The following is a 27,708-nucleotide window of genomic DNA, read 5'->3' as shown; positions in this document are numbered from 1 at the left end:
CCTCACACTGAAGTGACATAGTGCACAAACAAGTGATGGGGGGCGGAGGGGCTAAGACCATCAACATGATGTTGAAGCTATTATTGTAACATGAAAATGTTACATACACTGCTCTGATGTTTGAAGCTGGTAAAGGTGATTTAACTCCTTTATGTCTTCCACCCACGCCATGAGGAGCTGGACGAACGCAGGAGCACACTTAATAAAAAGACTCACTCCACCAAAATGCAATATAGAGAGCAACGGGAAGTCATTCCTGCCTGTGGCCATCCCACTTCTCAACTCCTCCCTCAGACGTCACACATTTTGAGTCAAACGACCGCCCCCTGAACCTATTACACCCTGTGAACAGCCACAACTCCATAATTCATCGACATTTCTAAGAACACAACTATTCAACAGTGTATTGTTACATTGTCAGTGCATTATCATGGGCAATATTCCTCTGTGGTTCATAGCATTTATTTTGCACTTATTTATTTATACTGTAAACTTCTGCTAACCTTTAAATGCTTCAGTATCAGTTAACATTATCTACACTGTAGTTATAGCGTGGTACTAGACACATATCTTACATCCCCGTTTATAGTAGCAATTCTCTTTATACATGTAAATACATACAAAGTTGTCACATATAGTTTAATGCATTTTTTTGGTAATTTATTGATAATATCTTATTGTTATTTACTCGGATTTCTTATTGTATTTTCTATTTATGCATTCAATCTCCCTGTAGTTTGATTTTATATTTCTATTTTAGGAGGAGCTACTGTAACCTACCAGTTCCCCCTCACTGGGAAGCATTTCTGATTCTGATATACATTTTATCTGCTAGATAACAATTCATCCTCACCCTTTCACTTTACCTTTTACATGAGATTGTGTGTCATTTGTCAATTATACTGCGTATTAATAAACTAAATCTTTAAGATAAATGGTAACTTAAGTTGTCAAACAAGTGTAGTGGAATAAAAAGTTCCATGTTTGTGGCGGAATTTAAAGCGGAGTAGAAGTATTAAGTAGCAGTAAGTGGAAATACTAAAGTAAAGTACGAGTAACTTAAAATTGTACTCAGTTACTTTCAACAACCACTGTAAAATCCAAAGCTCTTGTATGTAACTGGTGTATTTTTACATTGTTACTTCAACTGGTAAAGGATCCACAGTCACCTTTGGTCCAATGATACTCTCAGACAGTGTCATGAGGCTCTCTGCAGCCGTTTAACATTAACTGAAGCCCAGGGCTTTCTTAAACTTGGAATAGATTCATCCCAAAGGAGCAATTTGACACTTATTTGACCCATATCAAGTGACTAAAGCATACAGAATTAATTCAATCCATCTTTTTTCAAAGTGAATGTGAAGCCATTTCTGTCGTTTCCACACAATTTATGAAAATCACTGACAAACAAAAATACCATTGTATAGGCTATGGTATTTGGTATTAAGTATAAATATTGACCTTCTCTACTGGGACCACAAACTGACTGAACTCAAACATGGATAACACTGCCATCTTGTGGTGAGGAAAACATACTTTACCTGAAAAAAAAAAGAAAGAAATCCTGCAGTTTTGTTTGTAGTCAGAACTTTTACTTCTAGTAAATCAGCAGATTTGTTTACACATAGACCGGTATGTCAGGACAGGAAGAGAAGTTTGTACCCCTGCTATATCAACACCACACACACACACACACACACACACACACACACACACACACACACACACATTGGCTTTGTCAATAGACAAGATCACAAGAATCTAACAGTGCAGGCCGGTCCCGAAGGAAGCATCAGTCCTGAAATGACAAAAAGGACAATACTGTAAGTGCAGAAAGGAAACATGATTTATTAAAGCACATCTTGAGTGCTGCAGCTCCCTCCTATCTTTAATGTATGAATCTTTGTGACAGCAGCATGAGCTGTAACAAGCACCTTAATCATTTTTTAGGGGCGGGGATGCTGGAGTCTAGCCAGGCCACGACAGGCCTGAGAACATGTTGGCTTCCATTAGACAACAGCTCTCTATGACTCCCCTATCCGACCTGTTTCCCTTTGCTCCCACCCTGGGCTTGGTGCCTTCCTCGCTTGCTTTGCTCATTTGCATGGAAAAACCTGTTATTCATACAAATGTGACCAACGTGTTGCTCCGTTTCCTCTGAACGCACAACAACACTGCGACAAAGTGAAAGGAATGCAGTCAAAGTGTGATAAGACAGTAAAAGCTTATCTGCGGGTTGAAAAGCTATAAGATAAAACGAGAAGATCAGGAAGATGAGTCACTTGACAACAGCGCAAAGGTGGCAGCAGTGTACACACACACACACACACACACACACACACACACTGTCAGAGGTGATTAAACCTGGTGCTGCTGGTCAGACCTGTTGTGGATATTCCATGCGCGCACCCAACCCTCGAGATGAGGCGTGACAGGTATGTTACCTGTCGGGCTGCTTTTTGTTGCATTTTGCTATTAATAATCTCTCGAGGACTAGGAGCTAGAACAGGGTGGCGTGCGAACACACCCACAGACTGAGCCCTGAGGGGATGGTTAAAGTCGGCCCCTGGGTGTTCGATGCGGCAAATATCCGACACAGCGAGGCCTAGTTGACAAGCGTAAAGACATCTTACATGAAACATTTAATGAGATAAGAGATCTCTACCTCATCGCTGCTGGAGGAGGAAGATGAGGATGAGGATGAGGATGAGGTTTTATCTCCCTCTTTGTGCTCTGACTTCTTCTTTTCCGTCTTCTTCTTGCCATCGCCGTCCTTCGACTTTTTGTCAGACTTGTCCTTACTGTCAGACTTCTTCTTACTGCCGGACTTGTCCTTACTGTCGGACTTGTCCTTACTGCCGGACTTGTCCTTACTGTCGGACTTGCTCTTGGAGTCTCCCTGAAAGAAAATGGCAAAAGTTGACTTTGAATGAATCACTGATTTGTGTTGCTTGAGTCTTAAGGATTGATTTGGACTCCAGAAATCATAAATAATCGAGGCAGGGTAAGAATTGTGTTGTCCCCGACGGGTGGCGGCAGAAGGGCCCACATGAAGCAGGTTTACCAGAGAAGAAGCAGCAACAACAAGCAAGCAAGTCAAGCTGCTTCTGTATAGCACTTAGTTGTACCATGACCTGGATGGCTGGTGAATATTCAGCGGCACAGAGAGAAAAAAAAAATTTGATACCAGTTTTGGAATCTGCTCTTGGCAAGAGCCACTTGGCCCCGGCGGCCAGAAAACCACTAGACACATACCACAAAAGATTCGGTTGCCAAATTCTCATCACTTGGAAAAGCTTTGATCAACCACATGAGGACATGATGGACGCTCCTACCTTCTCCTTGTCCTTGTCTTTGTTCCAGGGCCAACTAAACTCGTTCTTCTCAGCCTCCTCCTTCTTCATCTCCGGCTCATCACTCATAGCTGCACATATGCAAAAGAGACAAACAGTGAGCAGGTGAGAAGCTTACCTGTGGGGTCAGAATGAAGGTGATATAACAATCAGAGTGACTGTCATTGAGTTACAAAGCGAATCCCCCCCCCTCCCCTCGTACAATAGCGGCGCAGAGAAATGTAAACGCAGCTCTGTTGGCACATCCAGCACACACTGGATATTAAAGCGCTGCCAGGTGCAAACGCTTTCCTTGAATGCAGTTACGCAGCCCTCAACAGACACATCGGGCATTAATGTTCACGGTAATGCCACCGAACACAGTCAGTGTGAACTGCCTACCTGCGGACAGATCGAAATCCATCTCTACCGCGCACTTTCCCAAACAAGTCTGTCCAAGACTCACTCACACGAACAGGGAAACCTGGACCGCACCTACAACACGTGACCTAACCACGCCCCCATAGACACGCCCTCTCCGGGTTAAACGTTCACGTCAATTCATTTAGCTGTGCTGCGTTCAAGTGCAGGAAATGCAACGAATTTACCCAGGGCAGGGCAGTGGAGTAAGACGAGCTATTGCGGAGAGAAGAAGCATTTTAATGTAAGCTGGTCGAAGTATGCTGATTTGAATAATTGAAGCAAGTCAGATTGTGTTTTGCATCTCAAAACATCGCACATGAAAAAAGTGACTAAGTCGACGGTTGGATCATTTCAACCTGTTTCTGACAGCAGACAAGTTGTCTCGAGACTGGGTGGGTGTGATATTCCTGCAAGGCAAGCACAGGGTAGAAAAATGTTTTCGTCTGATCATATATTTGACTTTCATCAGTATAATTCTACACTAAATGATCAATATAGGAACAACAATAAGAATAAGAGAAACAAGACAAATCAATATATATATATTTTTTCAAAGCAAGCATCTTGCCTTATTTCATGTGATTGTGAATTGACATTTTCGCCCCAAATGTGCATTTTCTCACCAATTCAAATAAAAAATTCAAATCAAAGCACATAAAATCATTATTATTCATCGTAAAGTAATCTTTCTCAACTTCAGTTTTCGTCATGTCACGATGCATCTTTAACCCAGCGACCTTCGCATTGCACCAGAAAACACGCCAGAATCATGTGCTTTTATTTTGCATGATGACTCATCACTCTGTTTGTGCACAATGTCACAGCACTGAGAGCAGAATTACAGCATCTCTTATCATCAGTAACATCTGTTTTGATCCTGACTGCTGATTTTTTGAAAGGCTTGGGGCCTCTCAGCAGGTTAATACTGGGCCGTTTAGAACTTGGTTGGGTCCCTCTGTCTCCCTGTTTGTTTGGCCTCCACATGACCACATGGGGCTTTAGGAAGCTGAGAGGTTTGCGGATGGCCTTGTCTTCATCACTCAGAGTGGTGCTGGGGACAGAGGGATTGGACGACTGAGAGGGAACTGAAGCCGGAGCTGGAGCTGGAGCTGGAGCTGGAGGACTCTAAGGATCCATCTTCACGATGGGACCGGAGGGGAGTGAAGCAAAAGAGACTAAAGGAGCACCACCTGGCTTAGAGCTGCTGCCACTGAGAGCTGAAAGTCCACCGTCACCTGAGCCTGACATCTCCGTTTCTGCCTTGCCACTTTGCTCTCCAATGCCACCTCCCCACATGAAGGACAAATGAAAACCTTAAACAGTCTGTGAAGAAAACTCATGGTGGCCATTATCTTTTTTACATATGAGCAAACTTACGGTCTTTTTCTCCTTGACAGCTTCGCTAACTGATGAGCCTGAATCCTGAAGACCTACAAAAGGACCAATAAGATTCAACTGATTACTCAGTGAGCTGCTGGGGACAGCGGGATTGGATGACTGAGCTGGAGCTGGAGCTGGAGGATTCTGAGGATCCAGCTTCATGATGGGTTCCGAGGAGAGTGAAGTGACGTAGACAGAAGGAGCAGCTGCTGCCACTGAGAGCTGAAAGTCCACCGCCACCTGAGCCTGACATCTCTGATTCTTAAAGTCATTTGACCTTTTTCTAGATGTCTTTGGTTTTCTGGAAACCTTTTTGAAGCTTCAAAAGGATGAGACGTTCTCACCTTCTTTTTCTTTTTCTAAAGTATAAAAAAAAACATGTACTTGTGATGAATGTTGCAGCTGCTCACCTCTGGGAACTTTTTAAACTTGGGTGCAGATGAATAATTTATCATGTAGAGAACGTGATAGGTGTGTGTGTGTGTGTGTGTGTGTGTGTGTGTTTCATTTCACCCGCTTGGCAACAGACTTAAACTACATTTTCTGTCTACCACTCCACTTAATAAATATGCTATACTACTAATATGCATGATCCAAAGTCAACAAAGACATGGGTAAAACATACATTTTTTAACCTTGTCCTTGTTCTCTTTCTGGTTCTTCACCCTCTTCTCCTTGTCCTCCTCCTTCCCTCCCTGTCCCTCAGGTGGCTCTCCTTGATGCCAGCAGGGGATGCCTCTGTTCCTACTGCTGGACAGAGAACGTCATTACACCCAAAACAACAGCCTCTAACTTGACTTGTCAGCGAACAGGGCACGCAAAACAACAGCACGCGGAGGCAACATGTCCCGGTTTCACTTGAATTAAAAGCCAGTGAGAAAAGGTTGGTTTTTGGCAATGACTGGAAAGTTTCGGTGGTCCCAGCAGTTATTATTGCAAAGGCAAACTGTTCTATTATTTAGGAGCAGCCATTGAAAATGCTCGGTCACCTCTACTTTTGAGTTTGGCTCTGGAAACGTTCAGAACAATTTATTAGGATGACCTCAGAGCTTTAACTGGAGAATGATTATGTAGAAGCTGAGTTAAATAAGAAGGTGCCATTTAAAAACTTAAAAACAAATAGTCAAATCTTAAAATCAATCCTGAAGTGGACAGGAAGCCGGTGGATTGCGGCCAAAACTGGAGTGACGTCCTCATGTTTTCGTGCAGCCAAGCAGCAGCATTTTGCACCAGCTGTAATCTATGAAGAGCCACGTAAGGAGAGCTGCAGTCATCAAGCGGAGTTGTTACAAACGCATGTATCACTGATTTAGACAGAGAAAGTTCAGATCCAGGTTCAGGCTTTTAGATCGCTCAGACAGTTAGATAAGAGCTACAGTGAGTCCGAATCATTCGGTTTTAACGGCAAGTAGATCTGCACATCGTCCGCAAAGCAATGAAAGGAGATATTATGTTTCTTAAAAAGGAACACAAGGGCAGCATAAATAACGAAAACAGTAAAGGACCCAAAACAGACCCTTTGGTCGCCCCAAAGGGGGGAGGGGCCACAGAAGAAGAAAATTCACTGAGTTATACAGAGAAACCCCTCTCTGTAGAATGAGATTTGAACCATTTAATCAGTCACACTCAACTCCTGACTCTTCTAAGTTCATTCTGTGAAAAAGCACGAATACGATCAACCATTCACACTGAACACTGCACAATGCAGAGATGAGAGCGAGCACGCGCAACACACTCACTTGTTGACAGACAATAAACAGATCTGAGTGTACAGACCCATTTATTGTCTGTGGAGTGATTTGAATTAAGCTGATAAATTATGTGGTGAGTTGTTAAGCCAGTTTAATAACTGTGGTATTTTTAATTCCATTCATCCATCCATAATTCCCACAGTTACAGAGTCTGCAGTTAATTGCTCTGAAGGTGTACTGTTGGGGAATCTGGTGAACACATGCTGTTTGTCCACAAAGTTCAAATACTCTTCATACTTGCATAATATAGCCAAAGCTTGGCCTCCTGTGTACAGAAAACCAAAAGCGTCATGACTCGGCTTCGCATTTTCTTCGCCCGTGACCTGAAAATAATAAAGAGCAAACAACTTGCATCAAGTTCAACTGTTTCAGAAGCTGGTGTGATATTCCTTAAAGGCAAGCAAGGGGTAGAAAAATGTCTTATTATTGTTGCTTATTTTCTGAGGTTTTCAATGTTTTGCTTTCCTTGTAAATTATGTAAAAGTATCTTTGAGTTCCATGAAAAGCGCAAAATGAATTAAACATATTATTGATTACTGTTACTCTAAAAATGCATGAAACTAGTTGACTTTTATTAGAACAGGTTTGACATTATGTCACTGCAGTGGTAGCTTTTCCAAATTGTTGCAGTGTTTGCATTGTGATGTTCTACAAAGTGACTCAAGCTTTCAGATAAATGTAGTGGAGTAAAAATATAATACTGTGGAGGAGTAAGCAGAGACTACAAAAGCTATACTCATCTGCAGTGCTGTAGCTGTTATTAATTTATTTACCTCCTGTGGTTGTGGTTTATTTTCTCTGTTTTTTATTATACTGCATTAAAAAAAACAAGATATAACACAGTTTATTTGTCATTGTAGTCATACAATGAAATATTGTTTGCTGTCTGATATTCTTTGAAAAATCACAATGTTAACCATTTTTAAAATATGGAGCACTGCTAATTGTTTGTATAGTGTTATTATCGTTGGTGCTGGATATGATGAACACATATTTAACCCCTTAAGGAACACCGTTCCAACATAGGAACACCCTTCACTAAACGAACACCCTTCGTAAAAACAAATAGGTTTTTTTGCTAATAGTTTTAAGCATCAGATCTTAACAGTATATACTCACTGTTGGAAAGCTGAGACTGTCGTGATTATTTTAAGCTCAAAAAAGTTATTTCCAGACCATGTAATAGCCTTCTAAACTCACCATGACACAACATTAGAAAGAGCCCTCTACCGCAAGAAGCAAGAATGCCTACATACCTTCGGAGTGTTCCCTTTTTCCACAGCTACAACGTCATTGCCACAATTTTTTTTTCATAGTTCGCCAAGAGTCCATAGAATGGGAATATCCATGTAATTTTACCCAAAACTAGCTACAAGTGTCGAACAAGCAAGAAACCCCAGGGTCTTAGCTTTCATTTGAGACCAAGATTATGTTTCTAGGTAAAGGGGTTCTCAAGTTATAAGCCTTTGAATCTCAGTAGGCGCTCTTGGAAAGAAAGGACCCAAGCAAAACGCACAGACATTTTAGAAAAAAATTTGTGAAAAATCAATTTTTTTGTCTTTTGACTTCAAATTTTGAGTGTAGCAAGCTGAGACCTGTGGCTATGGCCTAATTGTGTCTGCTGTGTCCATAGACATGCCTGAGCCCTTATATCTTAGTCAGTTTATTGACATTTGAATTGGACAGAAACCAAAACCTGTGTTCCAACCTCTGTAACTCTGTGTCAAAATGTCATAGAATAGACATAACTAGAAGAAACTTGAGGGTGTTACCTTTCCAATGGTACCAAGCACATCACTGAGTCTCAAACTATATGGGAGCTGTCATGCCTTTAATTTCGGTATGTCGTTTTGGAAAAAGAACCTTAAAATGGGGGCGTTTTAATGTCCTATCTTTACCAGCTCTTTGCCAAAGTGATAGTACCATACATCCATACAAAGTATTGGAAATGTATAGAAAATGGAGAAATCTCTCTTATTAGAGTTTAAGTCCAGGAGAGATGAACTTATATATATAAATAAATATGGTAAGTGCACTGTTTCCTTTGGTATGTACGCACATATTTACACTTTAATTTGTAATTTCTGTAATATATAGTATCAAGTTATTTTTGTAAAACATCTGCTAGGCATCATTTCGTTTCCTTCTCATTCAGATGCCACCACACACTGTAAATGTCTCCAATCAAAGCCATCAAAGGGATGAACTAACCATTATCACAGTTGTGCACCTGTGATGTAGGGATACATGAAGGTAGCATAAGAAGTCAAGAGCCCAACAGCTGTTAGCCATTGTCATTTGTTATTCTTATACAACGGTCCAGAGAGGCCTTAGACACACATGCATAAATCCCCTGGTCATATATTTGACTGTATTGTGAAAGTCTACTATCCTCAATATCATTTTACACTAATTGATCAATTTAGGAACAACAATAAAAAGAAGAGGAACAAAACAATTTAAATCATTGTTTTATTTTTCAAAGCAAGCATCCTGTCTCATTTCATGTGATTGTGAATTGACATTTTCACCACAAATGTCCTTTTCAAATCAAACCAATTCAAATCAAAGCATGTAAAATCATTATCGTTCATTGTATTCTTTCTCAACCTCAAAATTTTCATCATGTCACGAAGCATCTTCACCCGGTGACCTTTGCATTGCACCAGAAAACACATCAAAAACTTCTGCTTTTATTTTGCATGATGACTCATCCGATTTGTCGTGGAAAATGTCACAGCACTGAGAGCAGAATTACAGCATCTCTTATCACCAGTAACATCTTTTTTGATCCTGACATCTCATTGTGTGTAAGGCTTGGGGCCTCTCAGCAGGTCACTACTGGTCAGTTTGGAACTAGATCGGGTCCCTCCGTCTCCCTGCTTCCTTGGGCTCCCCATGAGGGCTTCCATGGGGCTGGCAGGTCTGCGGACAGCCCTGTCTCCATAGCTCAGTAAGTTGCTGGAGACAGAGGAATTGGAAGACTGAGCTGGAGCTGGAGCTGGAGCTGGAGGACTCTGAGGATCCAGCTTCACCAGGGGTTTGGAGGGGAGCGGAGCGAAGGAGACAGAAGGAGCACCGCCCTTAGAGCTGCTGCCACTGAGAGCTGAAAGTCCGCCGTCACCTGAGCCTGACTTCTCCGTTTTTGGCTTGCTGCTTTGCTCACCATCAGGGCTTTCCTGGAATGAAATCAAAGCCACCACCCCAAATGAAGAACAAATGAAAACCTTAGACAATATGTGAAGGAAAATCATGGAGGCCATTATCTTTTTCCATGAAGAGCAAACGTACCGTCTTTTTCTTCTTGTCAGCTTCACTAACTGATGAGCCTGAATCCTGAAGGCCCACAGAAGGACCAATAAGATTCACTAAATTCAACGTCACATGAGGCAGAATCAGATAAAATTCACATTTTACGAGTATTTACCTTTTCCTCCTTCTTCTTGTCCTTCTTGTCCTTTTTATTTTCCTTGTCACTATCAGATGAACCCGAGCTTGAGTCCTGCTCAAATACAAAACATGCAAAACACTCCAGTTAACTTTGTTTTCGTGAGACAAAAAAGAAGCACAGATGTATTTCGCATTCATTGCGCCCCACATTACCTTCTTTTTGTCCTTCTTTTTCTTCTTCTTCTTGTCCTTTTTCTTCTTCTTTTTCTTCTTATCATCATCACTAGAAGAGTCGCTGGAGGAGTCAGAAGAATCCTGGACAAAAAGAGAAATAAAGATAATACACATTCATTCTTAAATTCATTTGACCTTCTTCTAGATGTTTTTGGTTTTCTAGAAACTTTTTTGAAGCTTCTCGCTGATTACATATATATATATAATCAACCAGAAAAAAGGCTTGAAAAAAAAAGGATCAGACGTTCTCACCTTCTTCTTCTTCTTTTTCTTCTTCTTATCTTTCTTCTTCTTCTTCTTCTTCTTCTAAAGTACAGAAAAACTGTGACTGTGCTTGTGATGAATGTTGCAGCTGCTTACCTTTGCGAACTTTGTAAACTTGCATGAGGACATGTGTGTGTGTGTGTACGTGTGTGTGTGTACGTGTGTGTGTGTGTGAGTGTGTGTGTCATCTCACCTTGTCATCATCACTATCAGAAGAAGAGGAGGATGAGGAAGAAGAGGAGCTATCATCAGATGAGCTGGACTTCTGGAAATGATTTAATTCAATTAATCTCTCTTTTTTTCATTTTATATCCATCTATTTTAAGAGTTCTTGCACCTGCTTTACCTTCTTCTTCTTCTTCTTCTTTTTCTTCTTCTTCTTCTTCTTCTTCTTCTTATCTTCATCGCTGTCAGAGGAGGAAGAAGAGCTTGGATCCTGTAGAGTGAGAACGACGTAAACCTTATCCGCCTTCTTCACCTTCTTCTTTTTCTTCTTCTTCTTCTTGTCATCCTCGCTGTCTGAGGAGGAGCTATCAGATGATGAAGATGAGGAGCTGGAGGAGTCCTGTGGATCAAATCAAGTTTCAATTCACCCGCTTGGAAACAGACTTAAACTACATTTTGTGTCCATCACTCCATTTAAATTATATGCGGTATTATTCATTTGCATGATGCAAGTTTAACGCAAACTTGGATATAAAACTCTTTGTTGACCTTTTCCTTCTTCTTCTTCTTCTTCTTCTTTTTCTTCTTCTTCTTTTTCTTCTTCTTGTCTTTCTTGTCATCGTCGCTATCTGAAGAGGCGCCAGAATCCTGTTGGAAAACACAAAAAGATCGTTTCGTAAAATCGATGTGAGTCTTGATGTATGACACAGGAAAATGCTGCATCAGCGCATGGTAACGCAGCCTGATTACCTTCTCCTTCTTCTTCTTTTTCTTCATCTTCTTCTCCTTGTCCTTCTCCTTCCCTCCTTCTCCCTCATCATCGCTCAGGTTGCCCTCCTCGATGCCATCAGGGGATGCCTTTGCTCCTCCTGCCGGACAGAAAACATCATTACACCCGAAACAACAGCCTCTAACTTGACCTGTGAGCAAGAGTAGAGCACGTACCAGCCAACGCAGAGGACAGTTTGCCTTCTTCTGTCGCTTTGGGCTCCTTTTTCTTGGCCTGTCACAATAACAGAAATCAATGATTGCCTGTGCGTTTGTGCAAATACAGACATGCAATGGCACGCACGCAATCCGTGTGAGGACCTCACCTTGTCAGAAGCTTCCTTTTTGTCTCCGTCAGCACTTGGTCCTGCTTTCTCACCACCTGCAGAGAAGAAGTCCAGCAACACTGCGTCAAACTCACGGACAGCTTTGGCTTTAATGCCGTTTGTTGTTGCTCTGATTTCCACTCGTGATTCTGGTTACTCCTTCTTTTTCAGCCACTAATCAGTCTCACTCACCCGCTGCTGAAACAGCATAGGAACTGCTGACCTTACTCTTCTCTTCATCCTGTGAAAAAGCACAGGTACTGTCAAGCTCAGGCTTACTGTTCATAATGCATGCACACTGAACAATGCGGAGATGTGAGTGAGCATGCACAAAGACACACTCGCACTTGTTGACTTGACGGTAAACAGATCTGAGTGTACAGACCCGCTTATTGTCCGTGCAGTGGAAAACGATTTGAATACAGCTGATAAACTATGAGGTGAGGTGTTAAGCCAGTGTGGTAACTGTGTGTGTTTTTATAGCATTCCTGAAAACAGGCCCCGACAGGTGCAGAGCCTACAGTTAATAACTCAGAAGGTGTGTACTGCTGGGGAAACTGGTGAACACACGCTGTTTGTGCACAAAGTTCAAATACTCCTCATACTTGCGTAATGTAGCAAAAACATGGCCTCCTGTGTACAGAAAAACCAAAAGTCTTTTTAATCTTCAGTCTTAAAGAATCAGTTTGCCATCGTTCCAGCAATGTGGGAGACATTTCAATTCAGCAACACAAGCCGTGTATTTCATATCATGTCATCGACGAGAAGCAGATGTGATTGTTCATGTATTTCTATACACTGTCTGCAGAACCCTCCCAAACTTACTTTACACTGCAAATAGAAAGAAACAAGAGGCTCCACATTGCTTTACCTTTTTCTTGTCCTTCTTCTTCTTCTTCTTCTTGTCCTTTTTCTTCTTTTTCTTGTCGTCCTCGCTGTCAGAGGAGGATGATGACGAGGAGGAGCTATCTGAGGAAGAGGAGCTGGAGGAAGAGGAGCTGGAGGAGGAGGAGCTGGAGTCCTGTGAAGGGACAGAAAGCGTCTAACGTGTCAAACTTTGATCGCTTGTGGTCGCGCAGAGGTGGAACAGACGGATCAGAGAGTATTCGCAATATCGTAACTTCATCATATCGAAGAGACGTCATAATTTTATTAAAATCGTACCTTCTTCTTCTTCTTCTTCTTCTTCTTCTTCTTCTTCTTCTTCTTCTTTTCACACTCACTGTCGGAGGATGAACTGTCAGATGAGGATGAGGATGAGTCCTGTGACAGAGGAAGTACAGCAGACACTCTACATGAATAATACATCTATGATATTCAGTGACATAAAGGATCAAAGAGTGATTCAGATATGAATGTTTCATCTTTTCCCTTTACATGTATGACTGAATGACACGTGCTGGTCCAATAAAACAGTTATTGATGTATTATGTATTATGGGGAAATTCCACATACCTTCTTCTTCTTCTTGTCCTTCTTCTTCTTGTCCTTCTTCTTCTTCTTCTTCTTCTCCTTTTTCTTGTCTCCCTCGTCATCCGATGAGTTGAATCCCTGAAGAATGAAGAGGAAAAAAACAACAGCCCTATAATGACTTTGTTTAACACCTTCGTTATTCAAATGGGAGCTTGTTTGAGTCGTCTCTCACCTGGCTCACCTTCAGATCCTCGTCAAGCTGCTGTCCCATTTGGCCGTCGGGACCTGGGAACATTCAGTGCATAACAATGTAAAGAACTTGTTTGATTAATGAAAAGAAATAAATAGTGACGTGCCTTGTAAGCTGAGAAATAGCCCTACGATCAAGTAGTTTGGCGTGATTCCGTCAACCCTATTCACACAAACTCAGTTCAAGTCAAGCCAAAGACATCTAAATCTGAGTGATGAGGCTTTCAGGAGCTGCTGGCAAGATGAAAAGCAACTCCTTGCAAAGAATGTAAGAAAGCCTGCAGAACGAATTCTCTTGTAAAGGAGAATGCACAGAGCGTCCAAATGCATAAACTCCGCGAGGCTTAATATCAACAGCCATCCAAAAATGTCTCAAAACAGTTTCACAGCTCGCATGAGAAAAGCTGCATTTCACTTACCAGCCAGAGAGATGACGGCACTGTCATAGACATATTCTTTCTGCACGCCCTTTTTATCCTTTGTATCCTTTTTCTCCTTCTTCTTCTTCTTCTTCTTTTTCTTGTCGTCCTGCAAGACATTTTAACAGCTTAACACGCGTATTCTCGTTCATGAAGCCTGTTTGCAGAGTGAGCTGGGATGATATAAAAAAAGATCGAATGTTCAGGATCAGCGTTGGGTGTCACCTGTGTAGTCATACCTTAAGAATTTTCATTAGTTTTCACTAGAGTAAGATAAGACACACCCACACCCACTGTGGACATGCAGCCAAAGCCAACACATCATCAGTCATTATATGCACGGTGCATATGGCCGATATTACACACGTACCAGGTCACTGGTTGAAATCTCGGCTCCCCCCAGCTGCGTGTCGAAAGTGTCCCTGAGCAAGATACTGAGCCCCACATTGCTCCTGATGAGCAGTTGGCGCCATGCATGGCAGGGTCCGCCATCAGTGTATGTGAATATGTGTGTGTGAACGGGTGAATCTGACAAGTGTTGTAAAGCGCTCTGAGTGGTCAGTAGACTGGAAAAGCGCCATAGAAATGCAAGTTCATTAACCAGTTATAATGTTGGAGCCATTTTTGCCTTTACAGTATTATTATGCATTAATTTTCTGATGTGTGTAAAATACATCCCCCTATTTACCTGGATCTAATGAGCCTATAATTAAACTCTCTCCCCCTGCTGCCTTTAATATGCACACATTTAGGGACACACATTTATCGTGTGTGGGTGTGGTTCCATTCCAAACAAAGCTCCACAGGTCAAACAGTGACTTTATTGCAGTGACCTGTTGTGTTGGATACGGCAGGTGTTTCACACACTGTAACTGGGTGTGTCCCTGCCCTGTCAGATACACTGCCAGCTCTGAGATCCAGGACATTAGGGCCTCCGCCTAGAGCGCAGGACCAAATGCATTCCAGTGGTGTTCACAGATACTTCTCCCTCACCTTTGCTCTTGTGATCTTTTTAGCTGATCAGCAGAGAACTCATGGGCATCAAACATTTGTGGAATGCAAAAATTCAGATTTCTTTCTGTGATAACACTTTAGATCAAGTTACTAATTGCCATTAAGTAGCTGATTATTAGCATGCATATTAGTTTGCATATTGGCGCCTTATTAGTTATTATAAAGAACGTTTTAATGCCTTATTTTGCATGACCGTATTCTATAAACTGCCAGTGCACAGTAAGGGAATGTTACTAAGTGTATTTCTTCGAGTACAGCACATTTTTTTCAATTAATGTATTATCCACGACAAAGAGGTAATGTTTTCACTCGTGTCGGTTAGTTGGTTGGATTAAACAAAAATACTGAAGGGATTTGTTTGTTTGTTTTTTACAAAAGGATGGAGGATGGCTCTCAGCCCTGGATAAGAAGACAGATCCAGGAAGATGTTTTTAGACATTTTTCATATATTTCTCTGCAATCAGAGAAAAAAATTAATCTGTAAATCCTTTGACTTATAGTATACAGTAATGGAATTATAAGTATCATTTACTTGTACTTATATACTTGAAGACTTTTTCTTAAGTACCACTCATATGGGTGTCTTTTACTTTTACCAAAGTAAAATTCTGGCAATGTATGACTGTTGAGTACTTTTTGCAGCACTGCAATTCCACAACTAACAGTTTTCCCTCAATAAGCTCCCAATTACTACGGTAAAATTAGGGCTTTAAACACTGCACATTCTTAACTCCGGGCTCTCCTTAACCTGGGGCTGAGAAGGCAATTGCTTTTTAGCCTTTAGTCCTGGTTTACGAGCAATGTGAAAAGCCTAAGGACAGCTCTGGGCTAAGCTAAGAATCGACCTGGTCCAGGAATATTCAGTGGTTGTAGAAAATGGCAGATTAAGACAATAATATGGGCTTTATAGTGACAAAATGCTACTAATATACATATTATAAGCAACTAGTTAGTCTTTTGTCCTGAAACCTCGCAAGAGTCTGAGATGTCACCCTTCCTGCATCTCCTGATTTTCTACCCACACATGCAGGAAATGAGCAAGACAGTAGGCCACCATGTGACCGATAGTTGCTTGACGCTAAAGGTCACTGAACTAAATAGAAGGGTTACATATTTGTGTGTGTGTGTGTGTGTGTGTGTGTGTGTGTGTGTGTGTGTGTGTGTGTGTGTGTGTGTGTGTGTGTGTGACTGTAGTGTTGGCTTTGACAATATCCTCACCTTAGGCTGAGACATAGTCAGAAGGGGCTGTCAATCCCCTGTGAGCTGATGTGGGATTGTTTGTGATTGTGGCCAGGGACTTAATTTAGCAATGCTGCAGGACAGATTTCTGACGGATTTACATAAACAAAACAGTTCTACCACAGTGTACCTCTAACCGAAAAAATACTGAGAGCTGTGCATCGAGTCCTTGCAAAATGATCGATGCAAAGAACCCATTTTCCCTCTGATGAGTCAGTCTCAGGCAGGGCTCTGTGGCACCGAAAGGTGTGTGATGACAGCAGCCGGTGTGTGACATGTTAGAGCAAGACAAGAGTTGCATGGAAGCAGTGTTCTGGGATCCCTGAGCAGAGCCTATGACACGACTTACCTCACTGTCACTGTCTGAAGAGCTGCTGGAGGAGGAAGAAGAGGAGGAGGAGGAGGAGGAGGATGAGGAGGAGGAGGATGACGACGACGATGAGGAGGAGGACGATGAGGAGGAAGATGAGCTGGAATCCTGTTGAGAAAGAAAGGGGGGGCAGTTACGGCTCAACTCTGTTTACACCGTGAGCAGGTTTATTTATACCCTCCTTTGTCGGTGAAAGTGATAAACGAGAGGGCCTATTGGAATGAGTCAGTACGAGCACACTGGAGCGAGGCTTTGTTCGAGCTGCTTGGGGACCGCAGGGATGAAGGGAGCGGCTCCTCAAGCAACTCAGCGTCACACAAAGGCAAGCAACAAGCACTCCCCCACAAAAACCACACACGCCCATTCCAGCTATGCCTTGAGCAAGAGTGACAGTTGATGTGCACTATCAACAAATTAAAACCATTCCCTGCTCTCTCCTGTCTGACTGGTTGTTGCTAAGTGCCGCCCTCGCTGAACTTTCCTCCCATGGAGGAGACTCGACAAGTGGCAAATATAAGCTTTTTTTTAAATATTTTTTTGGCCTTTACTGACAAGATAGCTTAAGACATGACACACAGCAAAGGGCCCCAGACCGGGACTCAAACCCGGGGCCGCTGCAGTGAGGGCAAAGCCTCTGTACACGGGACGCCCGCTCTACCCACTGAGCAAAACGGACCCCCGAATATAAGCTTTTACGAGGCACGTACTTTCTTCTTCTTCTTTTTCGTCAGCTTCTTCTTCTTCTTCTTCTTCTTGTCTTTCTTGCCTAGACCCTCGTCCTCGCTGTCCGAGGAAGACAGAGAGCTGTCACAGGAGTACGGCTCCTGGGGGCAGACAAAAAGAGAAGGTAGAGATTACCTACTGAGCCCTTTACAAGCTTTGGAATCCAGTCAGTTAGTTCAATGCATTTGGAGTTTTACATGCAACATTTTTTCTATTAGTGTCATGAAATTACAAGCAATGAGTAATAGAGACATCAAGTTTCTTAAATGAATGCGCCATGCAAATTTTATTCAAATGTTTGCTATGTGTTACTTTTAAACATTTCTGCTGCTCACCTGTTTGGGTTTACTCTTGTCTCCCTCCACCAGTGGCCCTGCCACCACTTCAAGGGGCTGCAAGCCACCAGTGCGAGCCACCTCTGGCTGCTGGACAGCCACAGTGCCTGCTCCGCCTGGAGCTACACAGTGCAGGGTGACAGGATTAGAGATGTCTGGCATACACAATTATACAATTACTCTGATCTCTTCTTTTCTTTGCATCATTATTTAGAATCCTGAAACATCAGCTGACAAGCCGCCAGTATACACATTTTACAGAAGATCAGCTGTTGCAGCAGCTGATGCTGACTATGCTGGTTGTGTCACAACAAATGAAGGAATTGTGTGGCCACACCTCTTTAGTGTGCCACTTCCTCAAATGGATAACCAGGTTACAATTAGTTTAAAAAAACATCAAACATAAAGTGCTAGATCAATGAACTGAGGCTTGCAAATTCAAAATGTTTGGTGCCCTTTTGCCATAAATCCAGCAAACTGCCTAACTATTACAACAATTCAAAAAGGTGCCACACCCTTAATAGTGTCAGGAAGAAAGACAACTACTTTGTTTTGTGTAAAACAGTAATGGACACACGCCTATAAAACTGTAATTAATGGGTCATTTGCTTCTTCCTGAAATGACTGTTGTCTGCTGATTAAAGAAAGAGCCTTTTAAATCAAACCCTCACTAATTAAAATATGAACTAAGCAGACTGCTGAACAAATCACAGTGAAAAAAAGAGCAAACCTTTGAGGAGGGTGGACTCCATGTCCAGACTTCTCCTCTGTCCAGCGACCCGAGTCTCCTCTGACAGACTCACCTGTGCACCTCTTTGACAGGGTGTGTGTGTGTGTGTGTGTGTGAGAGAGAGAGAGAGAGAGAGTGGAACTAGAAAGTTTTATGGGTGTGGAAACTTGCAAAGTGTGAAGTTGGCGACAGTCACAAAGACTTCCCTTCACACTTTCAAAATTAAATCTACTTTAAAAGACTATATTTGCTATTACTGATCGTGCAACCATCATGTATTCGATGAGTGGACTTCACACTTAATTTAGTTCTTTATTACACAACGAATTAAAGATTGATCAAGTTTATTTAGCCTTTCTTATACAATTTGTTTTATTTTGTAAGCAACAACATCGACACACTGTCTGGCTCTCCTCTGACTCCTGGGCGCAACCCAGCATGAATGTCTGTTTGACCTGTACCAACAGGTAATGCCTGTTTTACTGCCTGCAGTGACAGGATATAGTAGACAATTTGCATGGTCTGTGTGAGCTGGTCTTCAATAAGTACACGTTGATAGAAATTCTCATGTTCTTCTTGGCAATGTAAGTAGGAGGTCATATGAGGTGAGGGTAAATGTATGTAATCCCCTTTGTTAGTTAACGTTTCCTGGCACAAGCTCTTTTTGGCACATTTTTAACAAAAGTAATGGGGACAAAACTGGTCATTTCAAAAAGTGTTTAGGGATTGTCCCCAGCGTCCCCACTGCCAGTGACACCTAATGCTGCAATACCCCAGGGGAACAAACTTGTTAGCTCTTAAAAGGGCATTATGTAGAAGAAGTTCAAACTCAGGATTTTAATATTTACAATATTAATGAGGTAGCAATTCAAACCAGGAACTATTCATTTCCTCATAACTGAATAAACAGCGATTCTCAGAGGGAAATAAGGTTCCCAGACCACTGTTAGACACTAGAAAGATGTCAGCAAAACAGTATGAAATTGTGTTGTCTTTTTTTCTCTTTTTTTTCTTCTTTTTTTCAGTTTATTCAGTCATGAATACTAGAACTGACAAGTACCACACACAGACCATAAACAATTGGTCAAAACTACGTACAGTGAGAGCAAAATGCATACATAGGCCACAGAAGCATAAAGAAACCCATGGCCACACAGAGCAAGCCTCGAATTCATAAAAAAAAAAAAACAGCCTTAGTAAAAGGGTTTTGAAATGTTTGTCGCTGATTTAAATCATATAATGCGATTGTGTCGCCTCCCAGAGGAAATTCAGAGGTAAAACCACAGTGTAGTACACTACAAGTCAAACTTTTTGTGTCATGTTCCTTTGCAGCTTCTGTAGTTTAACAGTAAAGTTCGACAGGAGAGTCATTGCCATCGTACTTCCGGAAATGGAATTTTATTCTCAAAATAAAAGTAAAGATAGCGTAAGGATATTGGAATAAGGATATTGTCATTTGAATGAAAAAGAAAACAACAATAAAATAAAGTATTGACAACTCGAATGACTCTTTTGACGCGGAAAGGAGAAATATAAGATATTATAAAGCCAACAAAGTTGATACAGGATGATAAGATGAGTTTAATTTGAAATTCATAAGGGAAACCTCATCTTTCCACAGTGTGGTTAACTAGCTAACTTGCCAGCTGTGTATCATACAGTAGAGAAGTAGTTGTGGAGGAACACAATACTTTTCTTTACATTTGTCTGTGTAAAACTGAGCGAGCCTCGCGCTTTAGTTTGACTCAAAATGCACAACAAGTAGCTAACTTGAGCTAGCATTAGCACCGCGGAACGACTGCGACCCGTTTGAACCGCCTCTCGCAGGTCTCATCGCTCCGTTGTTATGGATCTTTGCCGAACGATATTTGTGTTTTGGGATTATGAAAGGTCATTTCTTTGTCAGTCGCCAGCTATGGGAGCGAAGGGGAGCTATGACAACTAGCTAAATGTGGGTCAGGTCACCCTTGAACGGCTGAAGACCGGTTGTCACCATGCCGAGGGAAACCACGTCCCAGCCGCTGACTGTGGCTGTGCTGGCGGCGCTGTGGGTCAGTCTGTGTCGGTGCGATGTGTCCAAGTCCCAGGGGCCAGTGTGTGACAATGGAAAGGTAACTATAATACCCATTATTCGTTGTGGTATGCGTGTCATGCGTGTGTTAATGGATACAACTTGTGTTCAGTTATTTTACACGTGAAAATGTGTGTGTGTGTGTGTGTGTGTGAAAGCTCTATTTAGGTACAGACCTGCCAAAGGATGCTGTTTATTTTAACTGTCCAGTGTCTCCCTGGCCAGAGTCCACTCAGGTAACTATGGATGCAACACACGTCATCATCATCTTCATCATCATCATCAACACATTTATCTGCCAGGCCTCACTGGCTCAGGTGGGTGGGGTGTGCCACAGTACACTGGGTGGCAGGAAGTACATGAAACAATCATGGGAAAAGCCATTGTCGTGTAGAAGCCAGTACATCTGGCGCTGCCCTGGGTGTAAACCAGCTCTTGGCTTGTTCAGGTTGCTCGATCAGTTGTTCAACCAGTGCTCACTGTCTCCCTTATCCACAGATCCTTCCTAGTATCGACACAGTGTATGATCCGGAGGTGAGTAAACGCTCTGCCGAGAGCTTTATGTCACTGTTCTCCCCAACCTTTGACCCTCAAACACTGACGCAGCAAATGACCTATAATCAAAGCACAACGGGATAACGCACAGCAGTGCATCCAAAGTTAGCACATTAAACATTAATGCATGAAATGAACCATACAGCTAATGCCCTTTTCTCAACAATGTTCACTGATGTATTATAACATGTCAGTTGCAGCCTGAGATTGAGTTAACTAAGACTTCTTCCTTACAAGTCTGTGAAGACTAAGTGTTTATCTTTGGTGATTCAGACTGGGCGTTTATGCAGTAACCAGCTATGTGTGATTAAAATCTAATTTGACCTGATTTCTTTTCACTGCAGCCAGCCAGGCAGATCTGCATGGATAGATCTATTTCCTACAACCATACCATTCCCAACAGGTAAGGCTGTTAAGACAGAAATATAATAATTATGCTCTAAAGAGGTCACTCGATGGTCCATAACCATGACCTTTGGGACATTGGCCCCTCTAGTCACAAAAACAAACAGCAGTGTCTATATTGTCATATATTCTGGGTTTCTCTTCTTTATCACTGCAATACTGCAAAGCTATTAAGAACTGTTGTCGTGTTTAAAAGGGACATTCCGGACATTTGAATGTGTGCCTGTGTGTGTTGCAGTGGAGCGTACAGACCAGTAAGGGCAGAGAGCGGAGAGTACTTGTACTGCCCTCCTCAACGGTGGCTAAATAACTTGCACGTAAGTCGTAACATTAAGAATGGTGCTGCCTCTGTCTTCACTGTCACAACAACTTAATCGCTTTATCTGCCTGTTGCAGGAAATGAATAGACATTTGTATTCAGGACAACAAATTAATTTTCATTAATGACGTCATGTCACACCGATAGGAAACCACAAAAATGAACTAATAATAACATCTTCTATCTTCAGCCATTCCGTAAAAGGTAGAACTTCACAACATTTGATGTGGCAACATAGCAAAGAGTCATTTTCCTCCAGATGCCATAGATCTGAGCAATGGGGTTAACGGAAGCATAGGGTAGTTTGTTGTTGTTTGTTCTCCACAGTCCCTTTTGTTGCATTGCCCCGCTTGTTTTATCCAGACATGCATCAAACTGTGGACATAAAACACAATCAGTGTATTGTTCGTAATTGAAGTCCGGAAGTCTGCCAATACTCACATTCTACTTGTTTAGGCTTATTTTGTTGATTATCAGGGATTTAATGAAAGAATCGCACGTCAGAATGGACTTTGGATCTCTCCTGGATCAACACATTACTTCTCAGTTGTTTTTTTTCCATGACTTAAGGACACCAGACATTTCCTTTAAGGGATCTTTGACAGTTGGAAAGCATAACAAATAACACGGAAATACATTGCTATAAGCTCTTAGTTACTGGGTGTCATCCATTTTTGGGGAGAAACCGAACGGTGTGATTGATAGTCACACGTGGATCTCTGTCTGTGTGTATATATTCCAGCATGCAGCTACTGTTCTGCTCTACCATCCCTGTGCTCCACTCCACGAGCGTCTGCTTCTGTCTGGCCTCGCACGCTCCTGTCTGCTAGACTACATCATTACACCGCATCTGCAGCTCAGTAACCACACGGTGAGACAGACCCTTTATCTTTGTTCACTGACCCGCAAAAGGCAGCAAGCCGTAGTAGAGTTGGAATTATTCTGTTAGATTTTAAGGCTGCGTTCTGTTCACTTTGTGGAACTATTTTGAAATTTGCACACATTTTAAAAATGGCTTGGTAAGCTTGAACACCTGAGTACAACTGAAGATGTAAGTCTTTCACAAATAGACATTTTTGGTATTGACTAGACCAGACCAGGCTTATCGGGTGTCTATTAAAGGGATATTCCGGTGTTTAATCCACGTTCTAACACACCGTGACACCGAGTTTGCAGACCGCTAGCTTAAGTAGTTTTAGCATCCTCAGAAACGACCGCACGACAACAATACATTGCAGTAAATGGGTCCAAATATAAAACCGCCATCAAAAAGCCACAAATAATGCTCAGAACAGCACCAAACTTCAGCAACATTAGAAACAGGGTCCCAGCACATATTTCGAGGCACCAAACATTTGATATCGTTGCCGTATTTGTGGGAAAAGATAAACAAAACTCACCACCCGAGAAGCCTTCCTTGTTGTGGGGAAGCCCTGTGAGTTGATTACCGAGTGCAGTAGAGTTCCGCAACTTTATCTCTTGGGGGGGTCAAGGTGTGTTAGAACATGGATTAAATTTACGCCGGAATATCCCTTTAATAGTAAACTACACATATCTGAAAGGTCCAGCGCCGAGGGTTGAGTGACATCTAGTGGTGAGGTTGTGTATGTCAAAGAACTTTACGCCCCTCATCTCACCCTTCACTGTGACAGACTCTAAAAGCTCTGGAAAGTTGTTCTTAGTTTCAGTGTTGTTGCAAAAATATAGATTTTTCAATACACATCGATTCTAAATATTTGAAACAGTGTCACTGCTCATCTTCGGCAGTATAAATGTGCAGTTACCAGATGCAAAACCTCACTAACGTTAGCAAGGATTCAGTTGAGAGAAGGAGAGAAAAAGAGAGGGCGCGTCTGTGATGACACTGAGTATGAAGAGTACAGGAACGTTATAGCTGTAAGTAATTGGTACAACTCTTCAAGATCCAAGCTAAATGCCTGTGTCTTGTTTCCCAGCTGCTGATTAAAATGAAGTAGTTAGCCACGGCGTTAGCAACAACTTTGACTGGGGCTGCCCTTGTCATGTGGCTTAACAACTTTTCTGGCTGGGTATTTAATGTTGATGTTGTAGCAGTTTTTCCATACGATATTGAAAATGGCACCAAAAAGCAATATTTTTTAGTATTTTACCTCAAAGTCAGAACATTCCAGCATTGTGACAACAAAACTCAGTTCTCAGGACACATTGGTATAAAAATTGCTGATGGTTTTCAGTAGGAAATGCACAGATATACTGTCAAAACCTAGCAAATTATTTAGTTAGGAACTGGTGCTGTTGATCTTAAATATAATCAGTGATCTTGTCTTGTCAAAATTGAAGAATAGGACAATAGTTGTTCTGTTTTTGTCTACATAAATCCTCTGAGTGTGTGAAGATCATGTAGTTGGAGTTTTTGAATCAAACTGAAGACACGTACGTTTTTTTAAAATACCAGTAAGCTGCTTTGAACTCTCTCTGCGGCTGTTAATCCTCTCAGTTCTTGCTCTGGTTCTGTTGTGCAAGTTTCTTTAATCGTGATGCATCCCTTGTTGTGAGTGCCTATCAATGATTAAAAAAACTTGACACTCATTTTCATGTTTTCCTCATCTCCCCCTGTGGTTCTGTTTTATTTTAAGTTTGACTGTGCTGAACCGATTCTGTCTGAAACGCAGGCCAGTCCTCGTCTTTCAACCAAGCTTGTTAAAGCCTCGGCATTAGCTCCACTAATTATTTTTCTAACAGCAGCGCCACAGTTTTTTTGCCATTACAAATACCTAGGTTTGATTTAAAGAGTCTCGTAATTTATTGAATGAAAATGTGAGTATCAGCCAGGGGAATGCAGGGAGTGAGCGCATGTTTTGCTCTGTGTTCAGCCAATAGCCTTGGTGTCCTGGGGGCGCACCTTGGAGCTGTCCACCGTGGCCGCCCCAGACGTCTGTGATTGGCTGGAGTCCACAACATCCTCAAGAAATAAGTTTGATGCTGTGAGCCAGAGCAGGAAGTACAACCTGCTGTTAACGTGGTCAGCTGAGCAGCCGGAGGAACTCCGGGCAAAAACGAAGGTCTGGAGACTTGAATTACGTGGTGTCAATTATTCCTCTTTTTACATGTCCTGCAATAAAAATCAGCAAAGAAAATTCATTTAGTAGTGTTGCAGATGTCTGAGTAACTATTATCGTAAATCCCCAGGGGTCTGTGAGGCGATGCTGTGAGCAGACCATCTCTTCTCTGCTGAGTGAAGAGATGGAGTCCAACATGAAGAAGGAAGGCTTTGATCCGATTCAAGGCAAAAGCAGGCAGATAAGAGCTGCACTAAGAGAAAAACGTGAGAAAGTTGAGGATGTGAACGAGAAAGAAGGCACTTTAACAAATGTTTCCACCATAACCACTCCCAGCAGGACAGAGGACATCCAGAGCAACAACAGCATATCTGGACCAGAGGACAGGAGTCTCTCAGATCCTCCTGGTCCAAGAGAAAATCCCTCCCAGTCTCACATCCAAAATGTAAATCAGGACCCCACAACTCCCTTGGAGTTGAATATGTCTGAGACAAACCCGAACCCCTCCCCCGGGTTAGATGTTGCAGTTAGTGTGAACGGTGAACATGACCTCACTGCCGTTACGGAGGTCCTCAACTCCCAAGATGAAGGTACAGACTCTGTTCAACCCCCCGTGGAAGAGAGCGACTCCAAAGATAAACACTATGATAAAGGCCACACAGCAGATGGCATGATGAAGGATAATGAAGTAGTAGATGTTAAAGAGAGAGAGCTGGAACACAAGCAAACATACAGTGACACACACTCTCACACAGGTGAAAAGACCGCCTTTGATTCTGTCTCCAAATCCCAATCGGAGTCTCCGCTGCAGCCAGCCGGTTACCTGCCCAGCAGCCGTGACTGCGACGGCTGCAAAGAAGGCGAACGCTGTGAATGCAACAAAGACTCAGGAGCCGAGGCCCAAGCCTCTTCTGTGAATAGTGGGTTGCCAAGGACCCCCAGGACAGACGAGGCGGTGTGGGCAGCAGCTGCACTGGGCTTCCTGCTGGTTCTCCTGACCCTGTCAGTGCTTCACACACGCCTGTACCGCCACTGGAGGACCACGCCCAGTCTTTACTGGCACGACCCACAGATGGACTATGACAGCGTGGCAGGTAGAGCACCACACAGCATCCAATTAGCACTAGGGCAGAAATTAACAACTTCATTTTTGATTAATCTGCGGATTATTGTCTCAATTAGTTGATTATTTATTTAGTGTTTAGTCTTGTGAACAAATGCGCATCATCACGTGTGTGTGTGTGTGTGTGTGTGTGTGTGTGTGTGTGTGTGTGTGTGACCGTGTCTTGTAGATGTGATCCGCAGGAGGCTACGAATTGCGAAGAGGAGGCGGAAAAGGGGCCGAAGACAGGAGTGCGTTCTTCTGCCAAGCTCCTCCAGCTCAGACGAACATCCATAGAAAAAAACATCATCTCCAAGAAATCTCACTGCATGTCGAGGACGTGGGGAGTGGTCTAAGAGAAACAAATTAGATGTTGGTTGTGCTAAATGGTTACAACTCATTATTAGGGCAGCGTTCTTCAACATCACATTATCTACAAACCCTTGTGTAGCACGTTGGACCTGTGTCATCAGTATGTGTCTTGTAGATAGACCACATTGCTGCAAAACGGGTCCGTTGGATCACTGTGCACCCGAATTAATAGGGCACCCAGTGATTTCAGTGAGTCCTTTTCACATTGGCTGCATGTGGACCGTTTGGATTGGGACCACCTCGTCAAGAAAGGCCATGCAGAGGAAGGCAGAAATGCATCCAAAGTGACTTTGAAGAAAAGAAAGAAGCCAGTGTGTTTTGATGCAACCCTCGTTAGTCATGTGGTTCCGAATCAGCGCCGTGACCCCTCAAAACATCCCTGTAAATATTACATGAACGGGTCCAAAGAGAAGCCCTCGGGTTGGATTTTATGACCTGCAGATCTCACACACTTGTACGACTCCTTCCAGTGTGTCATACTTTCCGACACAGTGTATGCACCTCATTTTCTTCACTCCATGTATCAAGTCCCCAGTTCTGGTCTGCATTTCTACCCCAGGATTGTTTTTATTGTGTTTCATTCTGTCTTTCTATGTAGTTTTATAGTAGAACTGTGTTGCTTCCCACCTGTGAAGGTTTAACACGTGAATATGTAAGTTGCTGTTCTAAGCAACGCTGTGTGCGGTACATGTTGTCATTCAACGGTACGTACGTACGAATAGTTGTTGACAGACTTTAGAGAAGTATTCACAGACACAATAAATTCCTCGAAGGAGGTGTTGATGGCGTCGACTGCTGTTTGAAACTGTTGTTTTCACATCCCATCCCAACTCCATAAGCAGATGTTTGCATCTGCATAAGGCTTTATTTGATTGAAGACACATTCAGTATTCATCCATCATATTGCAACTATATACATATTTGTTAATGGATGTAAAAGCTACCACCAGCTGCAGCCACAAGGTTTTCTAGGAGTAGGAGTTAAAATTACATTGCAATATTAAGAAAAATCTGCAAACTTCCAATTTAGGCAAAGGCAGCAATACAAGTCAATGGCATCAAATAATTCAAATCTTTAGTTCAGGTATCTGAAGATTTCAGTGTTCAGTATAACGTCACTGCTTTTGTTTTTCACTCATGCGATTAGACTGTGTAATACCTCCAGCTGTAATTTACCTTTAACCAGTTAGTATTTGTGACTTCACCCTGATGCTTTTTTTCTTAAACAATGTAAACAGCACCATGTACTACAGGGAACTTTTAACTGCTTATAAAACAGTATCAATTTCATACTGATGCCTCTATAAGACTTGTATAAGCC

The 27,708-nt window shown here is 42.3% G+C and overlaps 3 protein-coding genes across 11 annotated transcripts; 1 reads left to right on the top strand and 2 right to left on the bottom strand.

The window, feature by feature from the left end:
* Positions 1–1,570: 1,570 nt before the first annotated feature.
* Positions 1,571–3,856, bottom strand: LOC115596840 (protein PXR1-like). 2 transcript variants are annotated; one of them, XM_030442271.1, is made up of 4 exons: positions 3,735–3,856; positions 3,336–3,424; positions 2,666–2,899; positions 1,571–1,798 (listed from the first exon to the last, which is right to left on the bottom strand). In XM_030442271.1, exons 1-4 carry the CDS (start codon positions 3,754–3,756, stop codon positions 1,793–1,795), a joined length of 351 nt encoding a protein of 116 aa, XP_030298131.1. In that variant the 5' UTR covers positions 3,757–3,856; the 3' UTR covers positions 1,571–1,792. The 2 variants fall into 2 exon arrangements, with proteins under 2 accessions (XP_030298131.1, XP_030298126.1); XM_030442266.1 differs by lacking the exon at positions 3,735–3,856 and adding an exon at positions 3,556–3,613.
* A 5,485-nt stretch (positions 3,857–9,341) lies between these two features.
* Positions 9,342–18,654, bottom strand: LOC115594149 (cylicin-2-like). 8 transcript variants are annotated; one of them, XM_030437980.1, is made up of 21 exons: positions 18,526–18,654; positions 17,796–17,917; positions 17,445–17,561; positions 16,717–16,845; positions 14,115–14,223; positions 13,679–13,731; positions 13,489–13,584; positions 13,198–13,299; positions 12,905–13,057; positions 12,226–12,274; positions 12,034–12,089; positions 11,885–11,942; positions 11,690–11,808; positions 11,489–11,587; positions 11,121–11,339; positions 10,968–11,039; positions 10,763–10,816; positions 10,490–10,591; positions 10,314–10,388; positions 10,178–10,222; positions 9,342–10,065 (listed from the first exon to the last, which is right to left on the bottom strand). In XM_030437980.1, the coding sequence occupies exons 1-21, from the start codon at positions 18,545–18,547 to the stop codon at positions 9,688–9,690; spliced, it is 2,229 nt and encodes a 742-aa protein (XP_030293840.1). In that variant the 5' UTR covers positions 18,548–18,654; the 3' UTR covers positions 9,342–9,687. The 8 variants fall into 8 exon arrangements, with proteins under 8 accessions (XP_030293840.1, XP_030293855.1, XP_030293848.1 ...); XM_030437995.1 differs by having other exon boundaries at positions 12,905–13,054; XM_030437988.1 differs by having other exon boundaries at positions 13,198–13,296.
* Positions 18,655–20,134: 1,480 nt separating this feature from the next.
* On the top strand, positions 20,135–27,206 carry tp53i13 (tumor protein p53 inducible protein 13). The gene is made up of 9 exons (XM_030438138.1): positions 20,135–20,636; positions 20,755–20,832; positions 21,095–21,130; positions 21,496–21,554; positions 21,795–21,873; positions 22,618–22,746; positions 24,728–24,916; positions 25,044–26,007; positions 26,206–27,206. The coding sequence occupies exons 1-9, from the start codon at positions 20,520–20,522 to the stop codon at positions 26,310–26,312; spliced, it is 1,758 nt and encodes a 585-aa protein (XP_030293998.1). The 5' UTR covers positions 20,135–20,519; the 3' UTR covers positions 26,313–27,206.
* The last annotated feature ends 502 nt before the right edge of the window (positions 27,207–27,708 follow it).

The sequence above is a fragment of the Sparus aurata genome, chromosome 2 (assembly GCF_900880675.1).
Source record: "Sparus aurata chromosome 2, fSpaAur1.1, whole genome shotgun sequence".
Classification (NCBI taxonomy): Eukaryota; Metazoa; Chordata; class Actinopteri; order Spariformes; family Sparidae; genus Sparus; species Sparus aurata.
Note: the sequence above shows the minus strand (reverse complement) of the source record. Positions and strands in the feature narration are given on the sequence as shown.

What these genes read in the sequence shown, in the direction of transcription:
- LOC115596840 (XM_030442266.1), bottom strand. Translation starts at nt 3,598, where the DNA reads ATGTGCCAACAGAGCTGCGTTTACATTTCTCTGCGCCGCTATT. An exon ending in CATTTCTCTGCGCCGCTATT is followed by an intron (nt 3,425 to 3,555) that starts GTACGAGGGGAG and finishes GCATATGTGCAG; the next exon opens with CTATGAGTGATGAGCCGGAG. An exon ending in AAGACAAGGACAAGGAGAAG is followed by an intron (nt 2,900 to 3,335) that starts GTAGGAGCGTCC and finishes ATTTTCTTTCAG; the next exon opens with GGAGACTCCAAGAGCAAGTC.
- LOC115594149 (XM_030437980.1), bottom strand. Translation starts at nt 18,547, where the DNA reads ATGGAGTCCACCCTCCTCAAAG. An exon ending in CTTCAGACAGTGACAGTGAG is followed by an intron (nt 14,224 to 16,716) that starts GTAAGTCGTGTC and finishes AATGTCTTGCAG; the next exon opens with GACGACAAGAAAAAGAAGAA. An exon ending in ACTGTCCTCTGCGTTGGCTG is followed by an intron (nt 11,809 to 11,884) that starts GTACGTGCTCTA and finishes TCTGTCCGGCAG; the next exon opens with GAGGAGCAAAGGCATCCCCT.
- tp53i13 (XM_030438138.1), top strand. Translation starts at nt 20,520, where the DNA reads ATGCCGAGGGAAACCACGTCCCAGCCGCTGACTGTGGCTGTGCTGGCG. An exon ending in AACCATACCATTCCCAACAG is followed by an intron (nt 21,555 to 21,794) that starts GTAAGGCTGTTA and finishes TGTGTGTTGCAG; the next exon opens with TGGAGCGTACAGACCAGTAA. An exon ending in GGACTATGACAGCGTGGCAG is followed by an intron (nt 26,008 to 26,205) that starts GTAGAGCACCAC and finishes CGTGTCTTGTAG; the next exon opens with ATGTGATCCGCAGGAGGCTA.